We start from the raw sequence: 27,624 nt of genomic DNA on the forward strand, positions 1-27,624 counted from the left end.
TGATTAATATTGCGGTACAACAACACAATAATTTAATTTTGTTAGAAAAAAGTTACCGCACTTTGAGGTTATAAAATTTCTTATCTGAAAAAAAAAAAGCCGAAGACCGGCGACGTATGGCTGAAGACAAAGCTCCGCTTGGGGCGTAAGACCGCCCTTCGCGCCCGTCCTGCCCGTCGCATTAAGTGTTTTCGGAAAAAAATGCCAAGTGTCAAACGAACTAAGCTGAATGATGAGAAATTATTCCAGTATGACGTTCAAGCAAAAATGAACACTGAGTACAAGTACGAAAGATTCACTCACCGCGCTCAAAAAGTACACGAAATCAATAACATTAAATCGTGGACAGTCTTGCGGTAGTAATAATTCGAGAGCGTGTTTTTTTTAAGTAAGTAGCGTGTTTGTATAATCTGTGGCTTAAATCTGGTCAAGATGGTTAAAAAAGTCGTTTTGTCTAAAATTGCGTTTACGCATTAATTATTTTAGATCTAGCAATAATTGGCTGTAGGTAGACATTCCTGATCGAAATCTGTAGTTGTTACGCAATGTTGATATTTAATAAAAAAATGGCAAATGTTTGTTTGTTTTCGTAATTCCAAAATATCCCTGATTCATCGATAAACTTTTTGCGATCTTGTTTTTTTGTTCAATGGGCCGCTAACCGTTCCTCATTCCACCAACGGAGCGTCAGCTGACGTTCACGAGCCTTTGATACATTTTCCACCACTAAACCCACGTCGAAGGACGAGTAGGTAAAGATAATGACGAAACGAAGGCTTCATGTGTCGTTTATGTGGTTTCTATTACGTACGTAGTCTTTTGTCTCGAAGTAAATATATTAAAGTGAAAGGCCAATAGGTACGTACGTTTACTGGCTATTCATTATATATGTAAATGTATGCTAGCTGTTCAAAACATTGTTTATTATGGTAATAATAAGCATGTCATTTGGCTCTCTAAAGAACCATAAACAAAGCAATACTGAGAAGAATATATTCGCAAGCGTTGTTCGAGATGGGAAATCAGAAATCAGAAATTTATTTGCGTAAAACATGGTTACAAAGGTATTTACAACAGAAGAGAGTTTCACATGCTTTGTCAATTTAAGACATGCAAATATTAGTACTTATTCTAGTATAGCTAAAACTATTATTACGAATCTATATACAATACATTCAGTAACGTAATAGGTAGCTACGGGCCATTTAATTTCTCTTCAGGAATTCGTTAACAGAGTAGAAACATTCCTTTAGCAACCATTGTGAAAGTTTTATTTTCAGTTCCCTTAAGGACAAGTTTTTGAGATTATTCGGAAGAGCATTAAATAATCTAATGGTCATCGGATAGCAACTGTTCTTAAATAATTTCCTTTTTATTTTTGGTTAAAATTCCACACATCACACACTTTTTTAAATAGATTTGGATTTGTCTTTACAAAAACACACATTTCATAGATGTACAGTGATGGCAATGTTAAAAGTTTAAGCTCTTTGAATAAAGGTTTACAAGATACATGCTGCATCACAAATCACAAATATTGCGTATGCATTGTTTTTGTGCGATAAAAAACTCTATTTATATGCACCGGAGCCTCAACGACTTGCATAAAAGGCCTCCTCCTTGATCGGTTTCCTCATGACTGAGGGTCATGGTCACTTCTATGTAACAGCTTCCCTTGGATAATTTTGCCGCCACCTCTTTGTCTGCCGCCGAGTAGGGCACCGTGGAGCGTAAAATGCATCGCCTAGTTTGGTGTCAATTTATGATAGATAAAAATCGGCGCCGGTGAGAAAAATAAACTGCTCACAAATATCTGAACACGCCTCTATTGTCAAGGCGTTAGAGTGCGTGTTCAGATATTGTGAACACCTCGGCCGCTCTGATATATATGATGGCGACTGTACAACATACTTACAGTATACCCCTACTGTATAAATTTCTTTCGATAGCGTGACGTACGGCGTTTGTGTAATCCGGATCTCGTTCCTGTAACTTGATACCACACGATTTTAATTATAAAAAATTCTAAGTTAAAACTTTTGGCGGTCAAAAAAACGCGTTTTGCACACTTAGATTTTTCTATATTTTTAGTATGTCAAAAAAATACAAACAAAGAAGTAAAAAAAACCGTTTTTGTGATAATTAGTATGACCTATCACCTAGGTACATATCACACAACTCCTGTACTATAAAATTGAAAATCGCCGGGGTTTGAACCCGCGACCTCCATATTGAAAGTAATGAAAGTCGCACGCTTTCCCTCTAGGCTGCAAACGCTCATACCTTGAACGAATGACGACCTAATGAAGGACGAGCGCGATGAATTTGCGAGAAAGTCTAGGAAAATACCAATATAAAAAACCGGACAAATGCGAGTAAACTGTGATTTAATAAATGTTACGTTTTCAACCAAAAGGTACCGCATTGTCGCTTGTTGATAAGGTTGATTTCTAATTGAAGCTATATGGAAATTGAAGCAAAATTTAAATCTATGTTAAAAATACACTACCTCAATATTTTGTAGTAATTGCACAACTATACAATTAAATTAAGTACATATGTAACTAGAGACTGATGACCCCACAGTCAAACTCTTTATTGAGTTTTGCGGGGCTATGATTATTGTAAGAATACTCTGTATTTTATTAAATAAACAAATAATAACAATAAATAGCGCCTTACTGACAAGCGACAATAAGTACCCTTTTGGTTGAAAATGGCACAAATGATACTTAATAAACAAATGATAAACAATATGGGTTTCAGAAGAGTCGAAATATTTCTCAGCTGTTATCAACATTTGTCAATGAGGTCAACCAGCAACTGAATAACAGAAACCAGGTGCTGGTTGTCTTCATTGACTTCAGCAAAGCATTCGATGTTTTAAATTATCCCACGCTTTTTTATAAGCTTAAACAGGTAGGTATACAGGGCCCTTTGCTGGAGTGGTTCCGTGAGTACCATACAAACCGAAATACAGTCGTACGCATCAATGGACAAGATAGTGACCCCATACCTACTCAAAAAGGCACGGCACAAGGGTCGATTTTAGGCCCAACCGAATACCTAACGTACGTCAACGACATTGTACGGCAAAAACATCAATGAGACTCAGGAAATGATGCAATATAATTTTGATATTCTATGTAAGTTGAGCTCATCCTCACTTCTTAGACACATGGCACACCATGAATAAGCGGGCATCCCGCTCGTTTCTTCCCAGAACGTGCAGAATGTGGAATGAGTTGCCTCCTGAGGTATTTCCTTTGTGCTACGACATGGGATTCTTCAAGAAGCGGGTATTTAGGGTTCTCAAGGGTCGGCAATGCTTAAGTGGCTCCTGTGATGTTGCTTACGTCCATGGGCGACGATGACTGCTTCCCATCAGGCGGCTCGTCTGCTCGTTTGCTGACTGTCACATGGGCTTAGTTATACAACACAAAACAAAACTTCTAAATGTACGCTCCCCATACGCAAAAAGTGTCAATCCTATAGTTATAGCTCATGCGCACCCCTGCTGGCACGACTCGTGCGCGTGCGCGTGCGAGCCGCTCCAGCTGGGGTAGCACGGTCGCATTTTTAATTTTATTTTTATCGCTTGTCACCATGCCTGTCACGTTCTAACAAGTATGTATGTGCGAAAGTGACGGGCATAGTGATAGACGACAAAAATGGAACCGTGCCGTGCCCGAAGCTGGTGGACCAACACACCTACCTGGGCCTTGTCATTGACAAAAACCTAAACTGGAAGCTTCACATTGAACATGTATGTGACAAGCTACGATCACTGCGTTCTAAAATGAAACATACTCAAATATAAACTCCCTTTCAATATATTACGATTACTATACATGTCTCTGGCAAACACGGTCATAAGTTATGGGCTGTAGCTACGGGCATAGAATAACTTATACTAGAGCGGTACTGTCATAGTAATTTTGTAACCCTAGTAAATTCACTGCCATCTGTCGACACACTTTAAAACTAAAAATAAATATTTATAAAAATACGATAAAATGTATTTAAATATGGATAAATGATTTTTTTTATTTGCATTAATTATTTTTATGATTTTGACCCATGTTCTTTCACTGATATGCGTTAAAATTATAAATAACAAACGAAACCGTCAACGCCCTCTATACGAGTGTAGGCCAAAACAAGTGGCGCCCTCTGATTGAGAATCAAATTTTCGTGATTTTCGAGGCACGTTTTTTCCTTAGACTGTATCCATCTATTACGGAGTTATATCTATCTTTGCTACGGGCGAACATATAAAACATACATAGATAACATTTATAAACTACAGCTTAGTATACTTAAAACTATTCTACCAACATATTTAAATAGATTTGATAACGAATGTGATAGATTTAAACACTGTAAAGTAATGTCTATCTTTGACAAAATCAAGATGGCGATAATGCTCGATGGATATGATAAAATAAAACTATTAAAAAAAAAACATAGACATACAATTACGTAACACAGTTGTGCAACCTAGATATATTCTACCAAAGTATATAAACGTATATGGCAGGAGGACGTGGGAATATATGCTACCTAGCATACTAAATAATCTACCAGAAGGTAAATATAAAAATAGCCTCGAAAATAAAAATAGATGTAAAAACGCGTTCAAGAAACATAACGGACGGGAACGTGTGATGACAGGTGTTACCTGATAACTATTTCTTACGATAACCTTCTTTTCCTTATTGTGTTTAGAATACCTTATAAACATATACGCATGTAATTTGAGCGAAGTGATGCATTTGCACCACGCATAAACTTTTATAAGTTTTCGTTGCGCATCTTAGCTTAGCTTTGGGATATAAATAAAAAAAAAAAAATCGTATGATCCATTGCCGTATAAACAGGGGCGACCCCTTGATAAATATAGTACAGGAAAACGGTTGGGATTCACCGATCCACCTTAGAATTTCGCGGCACCTACAGATAACCTAAAAGTTAAAGTGCAGATTTGTTGTATTCTTAAGGAAAACGATAGGGAATCACCGAGCGCAGATTCTCAGGACACATAATCAAAACTTCGTCTTATACAGACTATGACACTGTAACCACTGTTCCCATTTGGGATTAATTGACTTTTTATTTATTGTTTCTATTTTTATTGTTCTTGTGTGTTGTGTTTTTATTGTTTAGTGTAAGTTTTGACATTGTAAATTTACTTATATTTTGGATTTGTAAGTATTTATCTACTTATTCTTATTGTAATTGTGTTGACAATCCTAATTGGAGCTATAATTTTATTTTCATTAGTATTGTTATTATTTTCATTTTTATTTTGACGAACATGATAGAAATTCTTATATTTTTGACATTAATGCAAACATATTATGTAAATGTCTTTCATGAAATAAATCATCTTATCTAATCATCTAACCTAATCTAATCTAACAAAACTTCCGTGAGACACAGACATATTAAACATATTAATAACCGAGCGTCGAGCGAGTTGTCGAGCGTTTTCGACTTAAAATACGTGAGTGACCCGTTATTAATATGTTTAATAATCTAATCTAATTTCTATTCTATTGCGTGTAAGCATTGGAATCGCTTGTGTTGTAGGTATGCATAAAATCTATTGGCAATCAGCGGTCCACGATTGTAGTTTCAATAAAATCTCAGTACATCGTTCTAGGAGTGCATTACACGGTTACAGTTGAAAGTATCAATATGAAGTTGGAATCTACTTCGGAGCATATAAATCGGAATCTTCTGAACATACAGTATGCGGTGCGGGGTCCTATTGTGGCGAGGGCCGCGCAAATTGAAAAGGAGCTTATAAAGGTATTTTGCTTTTAAAAACCGCCCAAGTGCGAGTCGGACTCGCGCACGGAGGGTTCCGTACCATTACGCAAAAAACGGCAAAAAATCACGTTTGATGTATGGGAGCCACACTTAAATATTTATCTTATTCTGTTTTTAGTATTTGTTGTTATAGCGGCAACAGAAATACATCATCTGCTAGTGATGTCTAGCTATCACGGTTAATGAGACAGGCGGACAGACAGACAGACGGACGGACAGCGGAGTCTTACTAATATAGGGTCCCTTTAGGTACGGAACCCTAAAAACTATCCCAATATATTTTTATTTGGGAGATTTTACGTAATTTTTACACAGAGTGTGATCTAAATTAACTAGGAGGGAGAAAGTGTCCCTGAATTTCCAATGCCTGGCTTGCTATCAGAGATATCGGAGCAGACAAGGTGTTCACAAATGTATTGTACAAACTGTGTTGTAGACTCACGAGTCTATTGTTAAGGGGATAGAGCGCACGAGCAGATATTTTAGACTCCTTAGCTGCTTTCATATATATCTGATGGCGGCTGTAGTTAAGTTTTTTTTCCTTTCAATCGAAACAGTTTGTGACTCCGGCGTATAAAATAGGTACTTATGATATACAATTTGCCAAATATAAGGGTACGGTTATTTAGAACGCCTTACTTACGTTAATTAGCTTAGTTTTGAGTCCTAAATTTTGTCACTTATATTGTGCTTTACTACCTCACTTTTATAAAAATCCAAACCTTGTATCACTAATAGAGTATAAAATTCTGTGACAATATGAAATCTATCGAAGAATCATATACATTTTTTTTAATTAAAGTGGCAAACTATTACTCATTGATGTTAGTCCCGTTTAGGAAGGTTTATTGAACTCCAATCATTGGTTTACCATATGTTTTGGCATAATTACAAGCTTTTATATAACTTGCCCTGTCTGTGTGTGTGTTGTGTTGTGTTGTGTGTTGTAGTGTGATAAGGGAAAAGTGTGGACTGAGCGAAGATGTAGTGACAAAAATTGAGAAAGGTATGTTGAGATGGTTTGGACACGTGGAAAGAATGAGTGAAAGAAGGCTAACAAAGAGAGTGTATAAGGGAGAGGTAGAAACGGGAGTTGGAAGGGGCAGACCTCGGCGGACTTTCTCTGATCAGATCGGGGAAATCCTGAAGAAAGGCCAGGTCAAGAGCACCCTAAACCGGCGAGCGTGTATGAGGAATGTTATGAAAGTGAAGGAAGCGAAAGAGGTATGTCAGGATCGTAGCAAGTGGAAATCCGTGGTCTCTGCCTACCCCTCCGGGAATAGGCGTGATTATATGTATGTATGTATGTATGTATGCCCTGTTAGTATGTAAAGCTGCCGAAAAAAAACTGTTAAATTCAAACGGCTGTAATTTTATTTCCAAGCAAGATGACGACAGCTTTCTAACCGCAGTTAAAAGTCCTATTTTTAAATTATATATTCCAATATAAATAATTCTGGTTTCACGCCATGCGACGTTACACCGGTGAATAGAAGAGATCACTGGAATTTAAACTTTTCCAAATGGCAAGAAAATTTTAAACATCCTCCATGCATGCTTTCGATAAACTTAAAATTACCACGAAGTTTCGTGCATTTCATAATATAAATAAATAATTTTTCCCCTCACTAGCTCGGAAAGCCGTCTTTTATCCTTTAAAACTAGCGGGGAAAAACGCATTTTATCCACTAGTGGGGAAAGTAATTTGACCTTGGATGGAGCGTGTTTAAGTAGCTTTGACAGATAACAAAACGTAAAACGCTCATAATATTGTTTCGTTTGATATTAATTATCATAAATAAATGGTTTGAGAATTTAATAAAAAATACCAAATTTAGCTTTATTTAATGATTTTAAGTAATAAACCTTAAATTCCATAAGAAACATTGTTTTTAAATGATGTTCAATGTAATTCTGAACGCACAAGTTGAGTAGATGCAATTTCAAAACGCATCGTCAGAAATGTCAACATTGTCAACAAAAATATTCTCACCGACTCCGATACGTAAAATTACACAACTTTCAGAGTTTCTGTTATAATATCGTATTCTCGTAAAAAAAATAGTGATTCCAGTGATGAAGATGATTTAACGCCTGTGGATATTGCACTTTCCTCGCTATAGTGAGGAGAAAAGTTTTGTGTTACACACGGGTGCAAATCGCTCGCTTCGCCCGTGGTTCAACTATAGAATCCTGAGCGTAGCGAGTGTTTCAACACACGGGAAGTAAAATACATCTTTGCACCCTTGTACAACAAATAACTATTGTACATTGTCTCTTGAACAGAGGTCTCGAAGCGGCGGACCTCTAGGAACAAGTGACCCTAGGATCATCAGAAAGATTGTTAGGTAATAGAATTTTAGCCCGCCCCGGCTGCCTGTCATATTTATCGTGAAAAATTGGGGTACATAATATGCGGCTTAAGTGAAACGAACTATAAAGAAACAAAGTATATAGATTCGTACAAAAGTTAGGATGGCTAAAGTACCTAACCGAAAATTTGTGTTATTAATTTCTGGGCCAAAGGTGCAGGCAAATATGAAAAACAGCTCCGTAAAAAGCTGCCACTGAATGCGCTATGGAAAAAGCTACTTATCACTCCTGCAGAAAATTTAATAATAAAAAAAACTGATAATTATTTAAATTAAAACAAGCTTCATATTCTAGTAATCCTAAATTCCAAAAATCCTTATCAATTGCATCAGTTTTTTTCATTTGAAGTTTACAGTTTTTTTTCGGTACATCTCTTATTTCGTTAGTACCTGTCAAATCTAGGAAGGTAAATTTGATCCACTTCTCGACATCTGATTGAGCTGAAGTTTTTATGATGACATGGAGAAGGAGACAGGAGGTGGCCATGGGAACTCTGTGATAAAACAACGCAAGCTACTTGTGCTTGGAGTTGCTAGAATTATCACGAGTATTAATTAGTTGCCTGTGGAAAGGAACTGTACTAGTCAGCGATAAAAGCTTGTGCCAAAAATATATTTTATGCCAAAAACTTAATTTAAGAAATAATTCTAACATTTTATGCCCTAAAGTTACCAATTTACTTTGTAGGTATCTCCCAACTACAACAACTTAGAGGTGCCATTTACAATTATGTTCTTGACAGAAAAAACTTTTATAACTCGGGACATTTGTTGAGGTTCACATTTCTTCCGGACACTTATGTAAATATATTCTTTCTTTTTTTATTGTGGGAGTTGATCATCGTTGATTTTTTCATTGTGACTGACATCTGTATATACAATTCGTAGACTTTTTGAAACTGTGTATATACTTACAAATTCGGAATTTCCCTTGGCACAATAAGTGAGACTTGGACACTTGGTCACACTCTCCGGGTGTCACCTAAACTAGGACAGTGAAAACTAGACTTAGAACCCCTGGAGGCCTTTTTTCGTTTTTAGTTTAGGTTAAGTTTGTCGGTTGATAGATATTTTAGAAACATCGCGGGACCATGGAATTTATTTTTGGATTCAGGGACGTATTTGCCAAATATTAAAGTTGAAAGCCAAGTTCTTAAAAGTCAAGTGTTTTGATATATAAAACGTGATTTTTGTTTTACAGCACAAATTTAATAAGCATTCGAATTTAAAACGATGTCAGTCATTCTACATACATTTACTACAAGTATGTATATATTATAGATAGTCATGTCATACTAACAATTCGGAGAGCCTAATAGGTCACCATTTGGGGTCCCTTTGTTTGACATAATTATTGAAAGTCATAATGTAATGATTGTCAGATTATCATTAGTCATAATTCTGAAACCGTTAACTTTTCAGGATTTTCGTAAGGTTATCCTATAGATAGGTTAGATTAGGTTCGTTTTATGGCAATCCTGAAAAGTTACGCGTTTCTGAGAAAAACCAAATTATGACTAACGATAATGTGGACAAGCAATACATTATGACTTAGAACTTAATGGGAAACAATAGAGACCCCCTCCATTTACATATTGCGTTACTAAAAACACGTGTTAAACCGTAAAATTAACATCTCAGTATTATGTTAAATTCCAATCATTTCTCATTTTCTTTCAGAAAATGAACGTAATTTTATATTATTCACCCCACCTGACCCTAAGCGAATCGTTCGTTGAATTTCTTGCGAGCCCTTTTCAAATTCAAGCGCATTTACCCCGAATCCTAAAGGTACTTGAATTATAAAATAAACGTATTGGAAAAACGTTTGTATGCATTAAGTCGTTGAATTTTTTCATCGACTGAATCTGCCCGTATAGATTTGCAATTTTAACTATAAAACTCCCGTGAGACTCAAACATTAGATTATTTTAAACCGGGTCACTCACGTATTATTAAGTCGAATAGCTTCCGTCTTCACGGAGACCGGTCCTCGTAAATTGGACCGAAACATGTCGAGCTATTCGACTTAATAATACGTGAGTGACCCGGTTTAAAATAATCTAACATGACTGAATCTGATTCAGATTTAACAATTCGTTATGTGTTTGAACTGGTTTTGATATGACTCAAGCCGATTGGCGAATGCGAAATGAAGTGTAGTGTGAGATGCATACCAATGAGCAACAAGACGATCAAAGTCGTATCAAAATCAGTTCAGAATAATAACAAATTGTTAAATTTGAATCGGGCTATTTTGGTTCACCGATAATATCAGTAAAGTGTGTTAGACAAATATAAAAGAGACAGGACACCGCCGCCTCAGGTAGGTGTGATAGAGAGCACAGTATTCCATTGCATGCTACGTATTCGCGTGCAGCGACTGTTTGACACAACTATATCACTTACCTATTTGTGTGCATGAGATAATATATGTTATTTATGGGACGAATCCTGATTCACCTGATTGCATTTCGTGAAGACCAATCAGCGTAAGTGGCTGAATCAAACCTAGTATCAAAATATGTAAGATGAAAACCACATCAAATTGGCAGAGCAGAATCTGATATATTTAAGGTAACCTTTCTGTCCCTGCACCCCATTAGGGTAATGCTTTTCGAAAATATGTTATAAGGTTTTTTTTAGGGCTGGGAGTTTAATGTATGGTATTGTGTACCTTTAAAAAAACTGCTATTTAGTTAAAAGAAAACATTAAATATCAAATGGCATTATCCATTCAAAAATCCTGATTCACCTGATTGCATTTCGTGAAGACCAATCAGCGTAAGTGGCTGAATCAAACCTAGTATCAAAATATGTAAGATGAAAACCACATCAAATTGGCAGAGCAGAATCTGATATATTTAAGGTAACCTTTCTGTCCCTGCACCCCATTAGGGTAATGCTTTTTGAAAATATGTTATAAGGTTTTTTTCAGGGCTGGGAGTTTAATGTATGGTATTGTGTACCTTTAAGAAAACTGCTATTTATTTAAAAGAAAACATTAAATATCAAATGGCATTATCCATTCAAAAGTTCGGTTAAAAAAAAAGGTTAATCCTAATGTTGGTATATCTTTATAAGTCCCAGAGTAATGTGAACAGGAATCCTTACATTAAGTGGGCTTAGGTTGTAGTGGTTTAGCCTTTGGAGATATGTGGCAATGTACCAGAGAGTTGAAATTTTGCCAAATTCCCATAAAATGTTCCCGGTATTTTTGACCAACCCCTTACAGTTAGTTTCGATTTGTATGACACTTGAAATAGACGTCAACAAGTGATTTAAATGTTAAATGAATTTGTCAACAGTTAAGATCAACAGTAATTATCTCTACCTACCTAGTTTCACGCATAATAGGCACATTGGATGTGGATTTTCGGAAAATACCCAGCATTAAGTACCTGTAAAACTTATAAACTGAAAATAAATGTCATATACTAAGAAAAAATGACCAAGGCCTCCAGTGCCCCAGGCTGGAATGTAAAACTGTAAAACTTATCAAAACTACCCGTAAAAGTCACACCTATGACTTGATGCATTAATTGTGCAAGTTTATTATAGTAGTTTTATATACATTTATACACCATGGCAATGAAACAAGGCGTAGGTATTCAATATTTGCACTTGACCGTCAACTAACGTCTGATTCTTATATGAGGTGACCGTTGTTATTATGAGTTAAGGTTAAGGCCGTTCCATCAGTTTGCCGCTGTCTCTGTCACATTTCGCAAGAAAGAACGGGAAAGATCATGCGCGCCAAGTGTCAATTTTCATCGAATTTTGTTGATTTTTATTTATTTTAAAAACGTTACCCTACAATATCGAAATTATAGTCTTTCCTATGTACAGCATAAAATAAACGGACTTTGAAGCCTAATTCTCTTTCTTTATCCTTATCTTAGGCATGTTAAATTAAAACCTTCTTCTTAAGAGTTGTATGATAAAAGTCGTAGAATTATGTATTCTAATTATTTTTTTATTTATGATTCTAGCATTTAGTTATGAACTTATGATTCAAAAACGATAGCCGCCCAGAGACCTATAAAAAGGTCTTCCATTCCATAACAATAATTTGATTTTTTTGTTTTACATTTGTCATTTGTTTCAAATTTTGGCTTGGCAAGTTTTTATCTGTGGGAGGGTAGAGGTTGTGCAAAATCAGAAGCTACACACTATGACGTCGGGTTTGATTAGGTACTATACGTTTATAGTAACAGCCATTCCACTCAACCGGAGACGCTTTTAAAAGTGTCTCAAATAGTAGTGCCAGAAATAAAAGTTAAAAACCTACTGACTCTGTTCTTGAGCAAATATTTACGTTCTCCAGTAACATTGCGTTTGCGATTGTTATTTAATAAACCCTTGAATAGTTTATGTCCAGCCTCAAAGCAAAAGATCGTATAAACAGGCATTTTAAGTATTCAATACTACGTTCCTCATTTGTACCCACAACCGCCGGTGCATCCAAAAGTCATACATCCATACAAAACTCAATAACACATCATTTTAGTTATAGAAGAGCAGATTGTAAATGTTCGAAATTGTACTTTATTACGTGATAATACGGTAAGTAATTGAATGTAATTTCGAATGTAACATACGGTTGTTATGTGTGGAGTAGAGAAGTAGCATTATCTCGCGTGATGGGGCAGATAGCGAAAGAACTTGCGGCCATTCTGACGCTGGGAGGCAATAAAAACATATTTTTGACAGAAACTAGCGAATGGGGCGGCTGCCTCATTATTTTGTAATCAAATACAAATAAGGAAGAATACTTTGTAAAAAGTTTAAGCTTGAGGACAACAGATTCTTGCTGAACATTGCATACTTATAGTCATTTTTGCAAATATTGGTAAAATCTTTGTAATGATTTGTAGATCAGGTACTTAACGGTTTGAATACAATTTTTTTTGAACTTGGTACAATCCATACAAGAAAAATAACAGCTATAAAAACCGGCCAAGTGCGAGTCGGACTCGCGTTCGAAGGGTTCCGTACATAACACAATTTAAACAATGTATTTTTTATGTGAAACGTGAGTGAAATGTCTTTAAAAACCCCGTAGGGGTCGGATCAAAAACTAAGTAAGTAAGTCCGACTCACGCTTGACTGCACATTTCTAATAGGTTTTCCTGTGATCTATAGGTAAAGATATATCTTGCGTATTTTTTTCAAAATTTTAGACCCAGTAGTTCCGGAGATAAAGGAGGAATGGTCATTTTTTGCCTATTTTCTTGAATAACTTCTAAACTGTTTATCCTAAAATTATAAAAAAAATATATTTGAGATTCTCACAATAAGATCTTTCATTTGATATGTAACACGATATAGTTTGAAAAACTTAATTTTTAATTTTCTCATTTAGCCCCCAAAAGTGGCCCCCGTGTTTAAAATTCATTTGTTTACGTTACATGTCCGTCTTTGGGTCACAAACTTACATATGTATACAAAATTTTAACTTAATTGGTCCAGTATTTTCGGAGAAAATAGGCTGTGACAGACGGACAGACAGACAGACAGACGCACGAGTGATCCTATAAGGGTTCCGTTTTTTCCTTTTGAGGTACGGAACCCTAGAAAAAAGTCACCAAGCAACGCTAGGTTCTTATAAAAGGGTCGGCAACGCGCATTGGACACCCCTGGGTTTACAGGCATAAGGCAGGGATGTTAAACAGGCATTAGGAAGCGATAGTCGCTTTATCAAGCGATCCTTATACATGCTTGCCACCAACATGATACAAACCCATTTTAGAAAACGGTGATCCAAATATAGTGGCCAACTAACCAAAGAAATTATCGAATTATCCTCCTGGCTAAGTGGGATTGTAATGATAATTTATTCCCACTAATAGAGATTTCTCACTTACAGAAGGTTGAAGAACAGATAGCTCAACTAAGGTTCAAGGAAAGTGGCGTTAACTATTCAGGAGATTCTTGCAACTTTTTCATGATAGTTTTGTTTAATAAAAAAAGCGATGTTTTTTTCAGAATAAAACGTTTTATTCGTGATAAACTTAAAACTAAAATGGCATACAAAAGTATAACTAAAAAAACTAAAACTACAAACATTAATAAAATAGGTAAGAGTAAAGTTTACCACGAAATGGTCTCGCCTCAGCATAATACTGACCCGAAAATCAGCGCTGATTTTCCGGCGTTATCATTGCAATACATTTATCACCTCAGCAGCTCGTTCTCACTACTGAGGTGAAAAATTATGTGTGCAACACGAGAGCAAAGTTATTTTACATCTCGTGTTTTTGAGTCCCTCGCTACGCTCAAGATTCTACCTTAGAATCACTCGCTTCGCTCGTGATTCAATTATAGAATCTTTCACTTTCTCGGGACTCAAAATAAACACCCGCAAGAAAAACCAACTTTCCTCTCTTGTTGCACAAATAACTATTGTCTCAAAAAAGTCACTTTCTGACTTATTTTTTCACTTTCTGATTCACCTTTTCCCATTTTTAAGATTTGTGTTGCTTTATACACCTCGACCTAGGTTGATTTTAGTTATAACCAAGTATATGAATACTACATACGACACTGCGGCCAGTAAACATTACTGAGTATTTTGACTCAGCTTCCCGGCTACGCTGTTTCACACGCTAGTGCGTAAGTTATGTTAGTTGTTGGCTATAACGCAGATTTATTGCGCTGTTTGTGCACTCCCCACCCCTCCCACAGGGGGGGGGGGGGGGGTCCACGTTCCCCTGAATTATTACCGTAGGCGCAGGTCGCGACAGTTGTTTCAATTTTTAGTGTACTTTTTGCACTACATTTTGTAATGTGTTGTTTGGTTACCTCAAGTCTTGAAATTGAGCTCTGCTATCACAGACAGAACACTGCATTAAGGGTCCCCGGCAATGTCGGTTCTCTATACAAACGTAGTTACGCTCTCATTTTAAAACAAGTAGAGTTTGCTCTGAAACTTTGTTCTTACATCAGTAGATAAGGTATATCTATGTCTGTAATTAGTTTATGTAGCTTCAGATACCATAGTTAAATAAAAAACCGAGTCAGACTCGCGCACCGAGGGTTCCGTACTTTTTAGTATTGTTATAGCGGCAACAGAAATACATCCAACTTGTAGTTCAGACTTTAGAATGAGAACGAAACTCCGTTTGTACGGGCAGGTGAAATTCGGCCGAGCTAAGAGTTGTTTACAAAAGCGCACAAGCACATTTACAAGCAATACACTGTCTAATAGAGTACTCTAGTCTCATTATTACTTTTCGCCTATCTCTACGAACTCCTAATACACTGTCACCCTGCTCCACTCCGAAAGTACTCCTCAGTACTTTGGAGCCGAGCGGACCCCAGGCTCCCATGAGCCGTGGCAAAGTGCCGCGAAACGCGAGGAATAAGAGAGTTATATAATATCATTGGTGCTCCTACTAAATTCGGACGGGAGCGCTTATGTGGTGACCTCGATAGTCTAGTACCTATTTGAAGTGGTATTTGTCTGCTATAATTATGCTTGTAATTAGCAGTAGGAAGTGTATTGGCTGATTAAATGACAGAGATAAATCTTGAGTCCATACTTGAGTGTGAAACAATGTCGATGGGTGTTGTGGGAGGAGTTAAAGAAATGTCTGGCGGAACCCAAACTAGGTTAAGCCTGCATCTTAGCCTAGTTTGGGTTCTGCCAGACATTTCTTTTATTATTTATATGTATTTATTTAAATTAATTTATTATGTATTATACATAATGTATTATTTATATAAATCTATCTGTTTTTCAGGGCGTGAAGAAACCTTTCGATCGAGTTGTGCGCGCTAACATAGGAGATTGTCATGCGCTTGGGCAAGCCCCTTTCACCTTCATTCGTCAGGTCAGTAAAGAATTCTAATCATTCACTAATTCATTCATTCATCTTCTATTAGCCCTGCTTCATTTGTTTACATACGCCTCATCTAGTCCGCGCGCCAAGTCCGTACATTCGGAGGTCGAGGAAGTGGGAGGGTGTGCGCCGCGTCCGTACATCAAAATGACACCACTCGGTCATGACGCCCAACATTCCTAACATTCCTCATCCGTGCACGGAATTCGCGCGCGGACAGTACTTCCTAGCCAAGCCAGCAAGCACAATTTAAAGAAAATGAAATGACAGATTAAATGACTCACTGGCTCTAGCGCTGTCTCGGCTTTATGCCACCGAGCCAGGCAATAATCCGTTCGGCAACATAATCTAGCTGGCTCTAGTTGCGACCTACGAAAACGTTTACCTAGCAACGAAGAAAGGAAAATAGGACCTATCGGGGCGATTAATAAGGCCTTGTTTTCTCTTTTTGTTGGAAGGTCCATAATATGACAGTCGTTTTCGTTAGGTTAGTTGCTCGTCAATTCTTGTGATTAAGTGGCCGGGCGGACCCTAGAAATTCCTTTTGATAAAAAAATATGGTTACTGTCGTAATAGGTTTGCTTGGCGGAACCCCAGACTGCCATTTTAACAAAGAATTAAAGACACTGTCGTAATTAATGAATGTTTTTTAACTATAGGTGCAGGCGCTGGTCGCCTGTCCACAGTTTCTTTCCAGTCCAGATATTCCTGATGACGTGAAAGCAAGGGCGAGAGAATTGCTGGCTGATTGCACGTATGTACTAAAACTAATAAATAAGTACTGTCCGCGCGCCAATTCCGTGCATTCGGAGGTCGAAGAAGTGGGGGGGGGGGGGGGGTGCGCCGCGCCTGTACGTACAAAAATGACACCGCTCGGTCATGACGCCCAACATTCCTAACATTCCTCAGCCGTGCACTTTGGAACAAACGTCTTAATAGATTAAGCACATGAAGCCTATAAAAACTCTGCGTAGAGTACCGCCGGTGATTAAAATGTCATTCGTATCATATCTATAACAAATCAAGTTAAGATTTTAAACATCGAATAGGCCTCGTCGTTACCCTCGCTCGAGTACTTTTGATGAATTTAATAATGTTCGATACCCAAAATAAATTTGTGTTTACAATAAAATCAGATTTTCTTCCGCAAGACATTGTCTAAAGATATTCGTAATAAAATTCCGTCTAAACGAATTTTGGTCAATAGCGTTTCCTGTTTCCTGTTTGAACATTGTGCGAAACACGTGCGTGCAAAACCGCAATTATAAACGCATTTGCGCAAAAAAAAACGCAAAAAACGTGGAATACAAAGGATCACGCAGCGATAACCTCGCGCTAAACGATAATGTAATAAAGAACAATAAGAACATAGGTATCTGTTTTGGACATAAATGTATTAGAAACTATTAGAAATATGGCGTGATTTTGGGAAGACAGGTATTTTAGTTCGATTTGATCATCTAAGCATCGCTAAGTTTTAATTAAAATAGTTTCAGACTTTCCTACGTAACTAAGCGTTTTGTCATTCATTTTAGCAGAATGTACCATTTGGTTATAACCAATCAAATATGTCAGTGTCATGGGGACTTTTGGACCTGCTACGGTCCGAAGTGGGGACTTGGCCTAGTTTAATTTAGTGTTTAAGATTGACAAAGCCTGTTGCGGATTATATCATTTGTTAGTAGGTGACGAAGCCTGTAGCTGATTTATTGTTGTAAGCACTTGACGAAGCCTGCGTTGCTGATCATGAACTATGTGTTGTATATAATAAATGCATTCATCAAATATTAAAAACTAAAACAAACACGTACATATAAAACTAATCAAAAACACTAAAGCTAACTAGAAAATATACATTATCCATACTAAGTATAAACCCCATTCCGACCCCCACCCTGTCCAAACGTGCCAAATATACTTGCGGCATTGCCGCGCTGGTTAGCAAGCGATATTTGTTGGACCAAGTAAGAGCCTGAACGGGGATCGCAACCTCGATTTGATTGACATTTCGTCTTACACTAATCGACTTCGAATCGATATTAACCCTGCAGCGGCAATATTCGAGCACTCTGTTACTCTTAACTAGACACAATTTTAAACTAGGTTAGTTCATCTTGTTATGTCAAGGAGTTTTTCAGTTAAGGATATTAAAGTTTCATCAGACTTATCCCTAAAATCATAATTCAGACTGATGACACAGACAGATTGCTCGTTTTATTTTTCTGACTTAATAACCAAGAAGTCGCGGGCAAAATATGTGTGGCATTTATATGGAACTTTTAACTGTTTCCGTCAATTTAAACTGCTCTTTTAGTTTAATAACTTTGTTGTCTTCTAGGAAAGGCTCAGTCGGTGCATATTCTCCATCCCAAGGTCTGCTAGTAGTTCGTCGGCGCGTAGCACAATATTTATCAACTCGAGATGGAGTGCCAGCGTATCCTGAACAGATATACTTGGGTTCTGGAGCCAGTGATCTCATTAAAGCAGTATTGACTTTGTTTGGTGGAGATGTGGATGGAAAGCCGTCAGGTGAGAGAATAATCTTTATTGCTGATCCTTCGTTGCTATGTGAATAAATCATTCATTTATTCATTTGTCCTTGTTTTCAAAATGGTTGTGACAGTGTTTATTATTTTATGCTAATCGATTTATATTATTTATTTAGGTTTAAAGAACTTTATTTCCCAAAGAAATTTACATACATACATACATACATATAATCACGCCTATTTCCCGGAGGGGTAGGCAGAGACCACGGATTTCCACTTGCTACGATCCTGACATACCTCTTTCGCTTCCTTCACTTTCATAACATTCTTCATACACGCTCGCCGGTTTAGGGTGCTCTTGACCTGGCCTTTCTTCAGGATTTCCCCGATTTGATCAGAGAAAGTCCGCCTAGGTCTGCCCCTTCCAACTCCCGTTTCTACCTAAGAAATTTACATTTCGCTTAATGAGAAAATTGCATACAATACAAGTGTATCTTGAATTGTTCGAATCTTGGCTAACATACATATACCGGAAAGTAGTAAGCCCCACTTCATCGATCTAAAAATACTTACCTTAACATCAATATACATTTTGGAAACATGTAAGTTTGTAAAAAAATACCCTCAATTTTATACCAAACATTCAGACATACCCCGACGCTACGCCAGCAGGTTTGAAAATAAGTTGGTGCAGGTTATCCCCTCGAAACTAAAACTACATTCAAAAAGTCCTAACTCGATGGCAATAAAAATATTCAATAAAATTAGTAACGAAATAAAAAACACCAAGTCCGACAATGAATTCTTTAAAAAATTAGCAGTACACCTGATTAAAAAAGCCTATTATACATTAAATGAATTTTTTCACGACCAATAATTATAATTAATAAAGTACCCATTATATAACCTTGTACAAAAACCTCGTTCTCCTCTTGAATAAACTGTTTGCTGTGCCCTACAGGGTGTCATGTTGTACACGATTCTATGTTAAGTGTAGGTTAAGATACAATGTGATATGCAATAAAGATTATGAGTATGAGTATGAATTACAATTATTTACCAATTCCTTAAATATCCTTACGCCTTGAACCAATATTATTTGTTTATTTTAACATGTCTGCCTGCTAACTATGCACAGGTGGCATTAGCTAACAGAACATCAAATTATCAATGGATATAATGGACTTTTTGATTAATTCATTCACGGCGGACTGTAGGTATGCATCAATTTAGACATAAAAAATCCGGTTTGCCAAACTAGTTCAATAAAACTCATGTTTTATGGAAATTGCCAGCACCGCAAAGTTTTCTCATATTGTCTATTCTTTTCAGCGGTTATGATCCCAATCCCCCAATATCCCGTATTCTCCGGGACGCTATCAGAACTGGGCATCCATCAAGCCCACTACTACCTGGATGAATCCCACGGCTGGGCCTTGATGGCCGATGAGCTGGAACGCAGCTGGACTCAAGCTAGCAAGAGCAGTGTTGTTAAAGCGTTAGTTGTTATTAATCCTGGCAATCCTACTGGTCAGGTAAATAATATTGCCGACAGACATGAATTTCTGCCTTCATTCGTGCAATTCATCCAAGGACTTAAATATTGATGGAAAGTGTCGAAAGAGTTGCCTTAGAGAAAACTCCACTTCTTAATCCTAGTCTTAGTAGTATTTGGTTATATTGTTAGGATGCATTCGTTCCTCACTCTTTGACGTCTGCCATTTGCTTAAATAAATGCTTAGATAAGAAATTACGACAAAAGAGAACATCAGCCTCAATTTTTAAGAGTTGGACCAAAATATGTTAAACTCCCAATACCTTACGTAACGTAATGCCTTCAACACTTCAGACTTCAACAATATTTTCGATCTCATGTAATTTTTATGTAAACAGTTGTTATGAGCCTAGTATGGGAAGGCAAAGGTAAATAAAAACGTTTTTTCCAGGTGCTGACACGAGAAAACATGGAAGAAATCATCAAGTTCGCACATCGGCGGCGACTTTTCTTGCTAGCCGATGAAGTCTATCAGGAGAACATCGTTTCGAAGCCATTTTTGTCCTTCAAAAAGGTTAGTAGCAATCTGATACCATTGCCATACAAGGAACTTTATTGTGAAAAGATTATTTTCTGGTCATACAGAACTTTGGCTGCCTGTATTTATTTGATGTTCACTACCTTTACATCTAAGTGCTTGTTTACTACTTGCAGCTTACGAAATCTAGGTACTCACTCACTTAAAATCAATTATGACAATTTGTGACGATTTTTATTTAACTATGGCATGTATGGTTTATTTTTTGTGTAAATTTTTTGAAAATGGCACAAGAAAACGTACAAAACATCTTCATAAGAAATAAAAGAAATTTCGATTTCATGTATAAAGCTTTGCATTCTTACAATTTTCTCTGGCATATCATTAAATACGAATATATTACCTACAGGCCCTACAGCTCTACTGCACACCGAATATACTAATCATTTTCTTATCTCTAATGATCATTTATCAGGTGATGCACGAAATGGGCACTCCATACTCCTCAATGGAACTAGCCAGCTACATAACAGCATCCAAGGGTTGGGCGGCGGAGTGCGGCACCCGCGCTGGCTTGGTGGAAATTCCTAGACTGACAGAAACTGCGCGTAGTGCTTTTGAAGCTACGAGAGCTGTAGCGCAGTGCCCTAATTTGTTAGGGCAGTGTGTGCTTGACTGTGTTGTAAGTAATAACTAATTATAGAAAATGGGCTTAGGTACTGTTCCAAACGAAGGACTTTTGATTCCATTTTGCGGTGATGCCGTTTGGTTTATTTAGTAAAGGCATAGCAGTAGGTAGGTACTTAAGATTAAGTAGCAGAAGTCTGGAACTTCATAGACCGACAGAGAATTTTTGAGGCTCCAAAGCTGTCGTGTGCTCTTGATTTTGTTGTAAGCTGATACTTTAATATTTACCAGTTATTATTCAATTCATCAAACACCCAGCTGCAAACTGGATATACACTAAACATAATCGCGGCGCTGTTAATCATATCGTAACGTATGCATGTTTTGTCAGATGAAACCGCCAGCACCCGGCGAACCGTCCTACGAACAGTTCGCGCGCGAGCTCGCAACGGTTCGGCGAACGCTTTGCGAACGGACCGCTACTGCGTATCAGAAGCTCAATGCCATACCTACATTCTCCTGTAATCCTATTGACGTAAGTATTATTAAAATCTTAACTGTGTGCAAGCAGTAATATTCCAAGATTAACCACCCACCGTATCTCTATAATCCAGCTTTACGTATTTTTCAGTATGCTAATCTTCCATTTTGTACATCCAAGCCGGCCGTTAGCGGCCGCTATGAAATGTGCATATACGTGATGGCTTCCCTTTTGCAAACTTCAATTATCTTAAAGCGTAAGCGTCATTCTACATCTGTGATTTTTCTAAGGCATCAATGTTCGCGTTTCCGAGGTTTACGGTATCAGCGCGCGCGATGGCAGCGGCGCGAGTACATGGGGTGAAGCCTGATGAGTTCTACTGCTTGCGTCTGCTTGAAGAAACAGGTATACTAGTAATTCTTCTTTTTCTTCTCAGCATATTTGCGTCCACTGCTGAACATCTGTTCTGAATGCAGCGGTTCTATGGCAGGTCGGCCCTGACGTCTTTCTAATGTCGTCCGACCATCTGGCTCGTGTTGGTGGACTAGTAATTACTTATTACTATCACTTCATTTCATAACCCACCAGGCGGTAGAGGGTGGTCAAGGTGGCCAACAAATTAATTGGAAATATTGGAACATTTATGATATCATCGTTTGATATGAAAAGAGAAGTTCGTGTAGAAAAAAAATTACATACTAGGTACTTTAATGTATGGGCTATTGCAAATACATTGAACCTTATTAGGCCGTGTACACATTTATTTGGAACTTTATATGATACTCTGAATTAGAAATTTTACCCACACCTTTATTTTTCGCACACATCCAATACTTTATCATAGTTAAGCTGGCATCGGAAGACCAGCGCTGATTTTGTAGCTAGCATTATATACTGTTGGGTTCATTTCGTCATGCACACTTAATGTTATTTATATGGTATTTTGTTGTGTTATTTTGACGACCGGTCTGGCCTAGTGGGTACACTAGTGACCCTGCCTGTGAAGCCGATGGTCCTGGGTTCGAATCCCGGTAAGGGCATTTATTTGTGTGATGAACACAGATATTTGTTCCTGAGTCGTGGATGTTTTCTAGGTATTTAAGTATTTGTATAAGTATCATATATATCGTTGTATCATGTATTATATTAACGAACATATGTACATATATTTTTTTATAAGTGTAAAATGTGACCTGCAAAATTTGCTTTTACCAATAAAGTTCTGTATTCTGTATTCTGTTGTCTGAGTACCCACAACCCTTCTTGAGCTTACCGTGGGACTTAGTCAATTTGTGTAAGAATTTGCCTATAATATATATATATATATATATATATATATATATGTATATTTTGTTGTCTGTAGGTACATGTACGTACGTGTTTTGTGATCGTCATGGATCGTCTTTTATATTTATCTTTATAAATGCTTCAGGGGTCTGCGTAGTACCAGGTTCAGGATTCGGGCAAGCCGAAGGCACGCTGCACTTCCGCACCACCATCCTGCATCCTCGCGAGGAGTTTAACTACATTATGGAGCAGATTGCCAACTTCCATGTCAGGTTCCTCAAGGAGTATGAAGATGAGAGGAGTGAGGGTTGAAGCGATTGGGGGTAAACAACCTACAAAAAGTCACAATTTCAAATGCCATCATTTTGTGGTCATTGAATCATCACCAATGCTATTATTGTTTTTATTGCAGTCAATAAAAATACTACAAAAAAACTGTACTTTACTGTACTTACATATTACTAATTTCACAAATCCATACAAAAGATGGGAAGATGACTTTCCTAAAGACTGGAGAAGACTCTCAAAAAACCGCGATGAGTGGCGCCGCTTCGACGAGGCCTATGTCAAAGACAGCCTGACAAAGAAGCAGGAAAGAAAGAGCATAAATAAATAAAATATAGATACATATACTAATTTAATTGTAATGTAAAAACTATGAGTCAGGAATAAAGGCTATTTCAATTCAATTCAATTCAAATTTCACAAATCGGTACAATTCTCTTTGAGAAATCGGAGATCATGTATCGTATTAAATGTATCATCAATCATCAACATGGCATTTATCGTGTAATAAATTAAATATAGTACTCGTACATATATTTAATTTTTATTTTACTCGTTATTTTAATGCAATATAATGTACTTACCTTGTAATTGTAAATAGCATAGCTATCCAGCGGGGTAATGTAGCTAGCCTCATAATCATGGGCACCCTTCCGCAGTGGACAGACTTTCATAGGTGGGTATTTTTTCTAAATTACTTAAATATTTAAGTAGTTTTATTTTAACGCTAGTTGAGTTTTAATTTTTTTAGTTTATTACCTATTAAATTAGTTTCAATATCTTTTTTATTTTTGTTATGTACGTGAATACAAGAATATTTGTTTTACCTAAATACTTTTTTTTTGATCCCATATGATTTTTTACCATAAAGATACAAAAAGTTGTATTATGTATGTTTTCTTCTGTCGTATCATTCGTCTGTACTAAACACTATTTTCAGTCACCTTTTTTAATTTTTAAGGAAGAGATTTAAGCTAGATACTAAACGGCCAAAGATATGATCATGTACATATTCACAATCTTCCAAAAACCCACACACAAACGAAAGGTTAAAACATAAAATATTTACAAACAGAAAAATCCTACCTTTATATTAAATTCCACCATTAGTCTCCGTAACAGAACCAGAACATCACAGATGTAGCAAAATACTAGAGATGCCCCGAATACGGGGTTTTGGCCGAATACCGAATATTCGGCCCCTCTCAGGCGTAGCGCCGAATATTCGGAATGACATGGGAACATTTTGAGTCACACACACACAATTATTATGAAAACTGTTTGCCAACAAATCACGTTTGCTAAGATATATTTTTAGTGCAACAGAATTAACGAATCAATCAAATCAGACCCATGATAAAATAAAATATTTTGTAATCAACAAATGCTCAAAAAAGGGGCTTCGTATTTAACAACATTCCGAGAATACATTTTAGATATTAAATATACGAGTACCTTAGTTTTTGGCTCATTTTATTGTGTAATTTACGAAGTAAAACTTCTTTAGGCGCGACTCATGCACGACTAGAGGGTCACTCAGATTTTTTTTTGACGGAAGTAATACTCAGTAGTGACACACGCACAATAGGACACACATCAAAGTGCCAACATAGCGATAAACGTCATCGTCAAAGACGTTTTACTTCAATCGCGCGTAAAGATTACACGCACACACATTTATTTTTCTTTTTAGGTATAGTAGGCAACGTTCGGCCGAATACCGAATATTCGGCAAAGTGGCTGAATAGGCCGAATACCGAATAGTTGCCGAATATTCGTGGCATCTCTACAAAATACCCCCAATATATTAAAGGATAAAATCTCAAGGATTTATGGCTCTCAGGCTTTACTTAAATGGTGGTTTATAACGCAATTAAGCATTAAAGGCGTCTTTCCGCAGACAATTATTATTTAAGTGTTTCAAATATTTCAGAACCGATTTGGTTTGTGACGAATTTGGGCTTTTATTGAAAGTGTAATTGAAATAAAACATTACTTGACAGTATTATTTTGGAATTTAGTAGCTCTAGTGTAAATTTCATTCGATAGCGTGACGTGACGTATGCGATTGCGTTAAGTGCCATTTTGTATGGGGTCTTGAGCTTCCAAAACGTCCCGCTTGGTGCGCTGTTCAAAATTCCATACAAAAATAGACATAACGCAAACGCGAACGCTCGTCAAGCTATCAAAGTAAATTGAACTAGGGGTTCAGGAAGACAGATGTTTTAAGTGTAAGTACCCTGTGAATCCAATACCACAGGGCGGACACGCTATACATCAAAAATCACTTGCGTTTCTATGTGTGAACGGCACGTCTGTACACGCGGCATAGTGTGAGTAAGTTGCTTAAAAATAGTACTGAGCGGCCGGCAAACGGCCGTCAATCTGCTGTCGCGGGGCGAGGTAATTCAGGTCGGGGCGGGGCGGTGCGTAGCCGTTCTGTATGATAATACTATTACTTATTATGTGCCAATACACTGTAACCACGATAGATAGACGCATCGTCTCCGCTGGATTGGCCACCTCGTAAGGATGGATCCACATGGATGGATGGATGGATGGAGGTGGGCAACCACAAGGGCCCACTTGGGTCGACCAACTGGACGCCGTCCTGTTGGTCGTCCTATCGATCGAGTGGAGGCAGATCTCCGTGAGCTCGGCATTGGCGAAAGCTGGCGTGATACAGCTCTGGACCGAGCGAAGTGGCGTGCTCTTGTGGTGGAGGCTGTCGCGCCTTCTATACCCAGCTATGCATAATACAAGTGCCTGAATCCAATTGGGTATAGATTGCTCTGGGCAACAAAACATATCATCATGAATACACATAACACCATGCTACATGAGAGTAGGAGAAGGGGCCGACCTACGACCACACTGTTACATGTACAAGTACATTTACTTCCGAGTTGGCATCGCACATCTGTATCAATATGAGAGTGCAGTCTACTGGCCTATCCAGAGTGACTCTCCCGTACGATTCGGTTCGCCTCCAGACTAGGTACTACCGTCTAGTACCCTGGTGTCCTGCACACCACCTGGACGTGGGGGCGGTGCCCCCACGGGATCCTCCATATGCCTGCCCCCTAGATCCGGCCCTTATACTCCAACTCATAACCGACCGTACTACATGCCTGCCTGTGTGCTCCCGATACACACTCAGGGAAGCCCCGGGCTTCCCAGTCCAATGTCGAGATTGGACTGCACCTTAGTGAAACTACGTTAACCAAGGACCGTTGGTTAACCCCTTGTTCCACTCCCATGTAGCTAGGATGTCGATTATATACGAATAAATAAGTGTATAAACACTCACCTGGGCAGGCTCTCGTTAGAGCGTGAAGGCGCACCGTTTACCGACTCAGTACACCCAGCGCCGTCGAACACCTCATGCACGTACCTCCATTTTTTCTCTAATGGCGCCATCGTGCTTTTCCCCGCCATGAGAACTGTCATTCTATCTGTCAGTGTTGCCACATGACAAAGTAGAACCTGGTTGATACCACTTACCAACTTACATCGCGCTTGGCGCTTGGCGCGACAGAGGCCAATACTCATTTTTGGTCATCGCGCCAGCCAAGTACTGTCCGCGCGCCAATTCCGTGCATTCGGAGGTCGAGGAAGTGGGAGGGTGTGCGCCGCGCCCGTACCTCAAAACATGTCAAAATGACACCACTCGGTCATGACGCCCAACATTCCTAACATTCCTCATCCGTGCACGGAATTCGCGCGCGGACAGTAAGTACCTAAGTAAATAAGTAAGTAACTACAATAGACAGATAACTGCAGACACAGTGTATTGGATTCACAGGGTACTAGAAGCGTATGAAACAACGCACCAATAGTACCTATTTGCCACCGTTGGTTCTTTTTCCAAATAGAGATATAACTCATAGTTCCCGTTCAAATTTAGTTAATTACTACTACAGTTAAGTTAATTAATTAATTAATTTATGAATGAATGAATGAATGAATAGTATTTATTTCAGGACAGGTCCCATATTGTGACATACAATTACAACTACTACTTACACTACTTACTTACTACTTACTTTTATAATTTATTGCACAAAAGAAAGTCTTAGTGTACAAAAGGCGAACATAATGCCATGAGGCATTCTCTTTCAGTCAACCTTATTTGTTCTATAATTTAATTGTTTTGTAATTTCTATAAAAAAGATATATTTAAGTGGAAAAATTACTGCCTCAGGTGAGACTTGAACTCACGGCCTCTGGTTCTTGGCTGATGGCAGAGCGCTGGAGTATCGATCCAGAGGCCGTGAGTTCAAGTCTCACCCAAGGCAATAATTTTTCCGCTTTTAAATTTATTCTAAGCTTAATAGCAATTCGCAGACGTTTCTGCTTGTTAAAAAATAA

General features: G+C 37.8%; 1 protein-coding gene across 1 annotated transcript; it reads left to right on the forward strand.

The window, feature by feature from the left end:
- The first annotated feature begins 5,564 nt into the window (after nt 1-5,564).
- LOC134745625 (alanine aminotransferase 2-like) lies at nt 5,565-23,300 on the forward strand. The gene is made up of 10 exons (XM_063679735.1): nt 5,565-5,814; nt 15,953-16,042; nt 16,711-16,805; nt 18,390-18,580; nt 19,873-20,075; nt 20,487-20,609; nt 21,049-21,255; nt 21,592-21,735; nt 21,972-22,086; nt 23,114-23,300. Exons 1-10 carry the CDS (start codon nt 5,701-5,703, stop codon nt 23,278-23,280), a joined length of 1,449 nt encoding a protein of 482 aa, XP_063535805.1. The 5' UTR covers nt 5,565-5,700; the 3' UTR covers nt 23,281-23,300.
- Nucleotides 23,301-27,624: the final 4,324 nt, after the last annotated feature.

The sequence above is a fragment of the Cydia strobilella genome, chromosome 11 (assembly GCF_947568885.1).
Source record: "Cydia strobilella chromosome 11, ilCydStro3.1, whole genome shotgun sequence".
In the NCBI taxonomy this organism is placed as follows: Eukaryota; Metazoa; Arthropoda; class Insecta; order Lepidoptera; family Tortricidae; genus Cydia; species Cydia strobilella.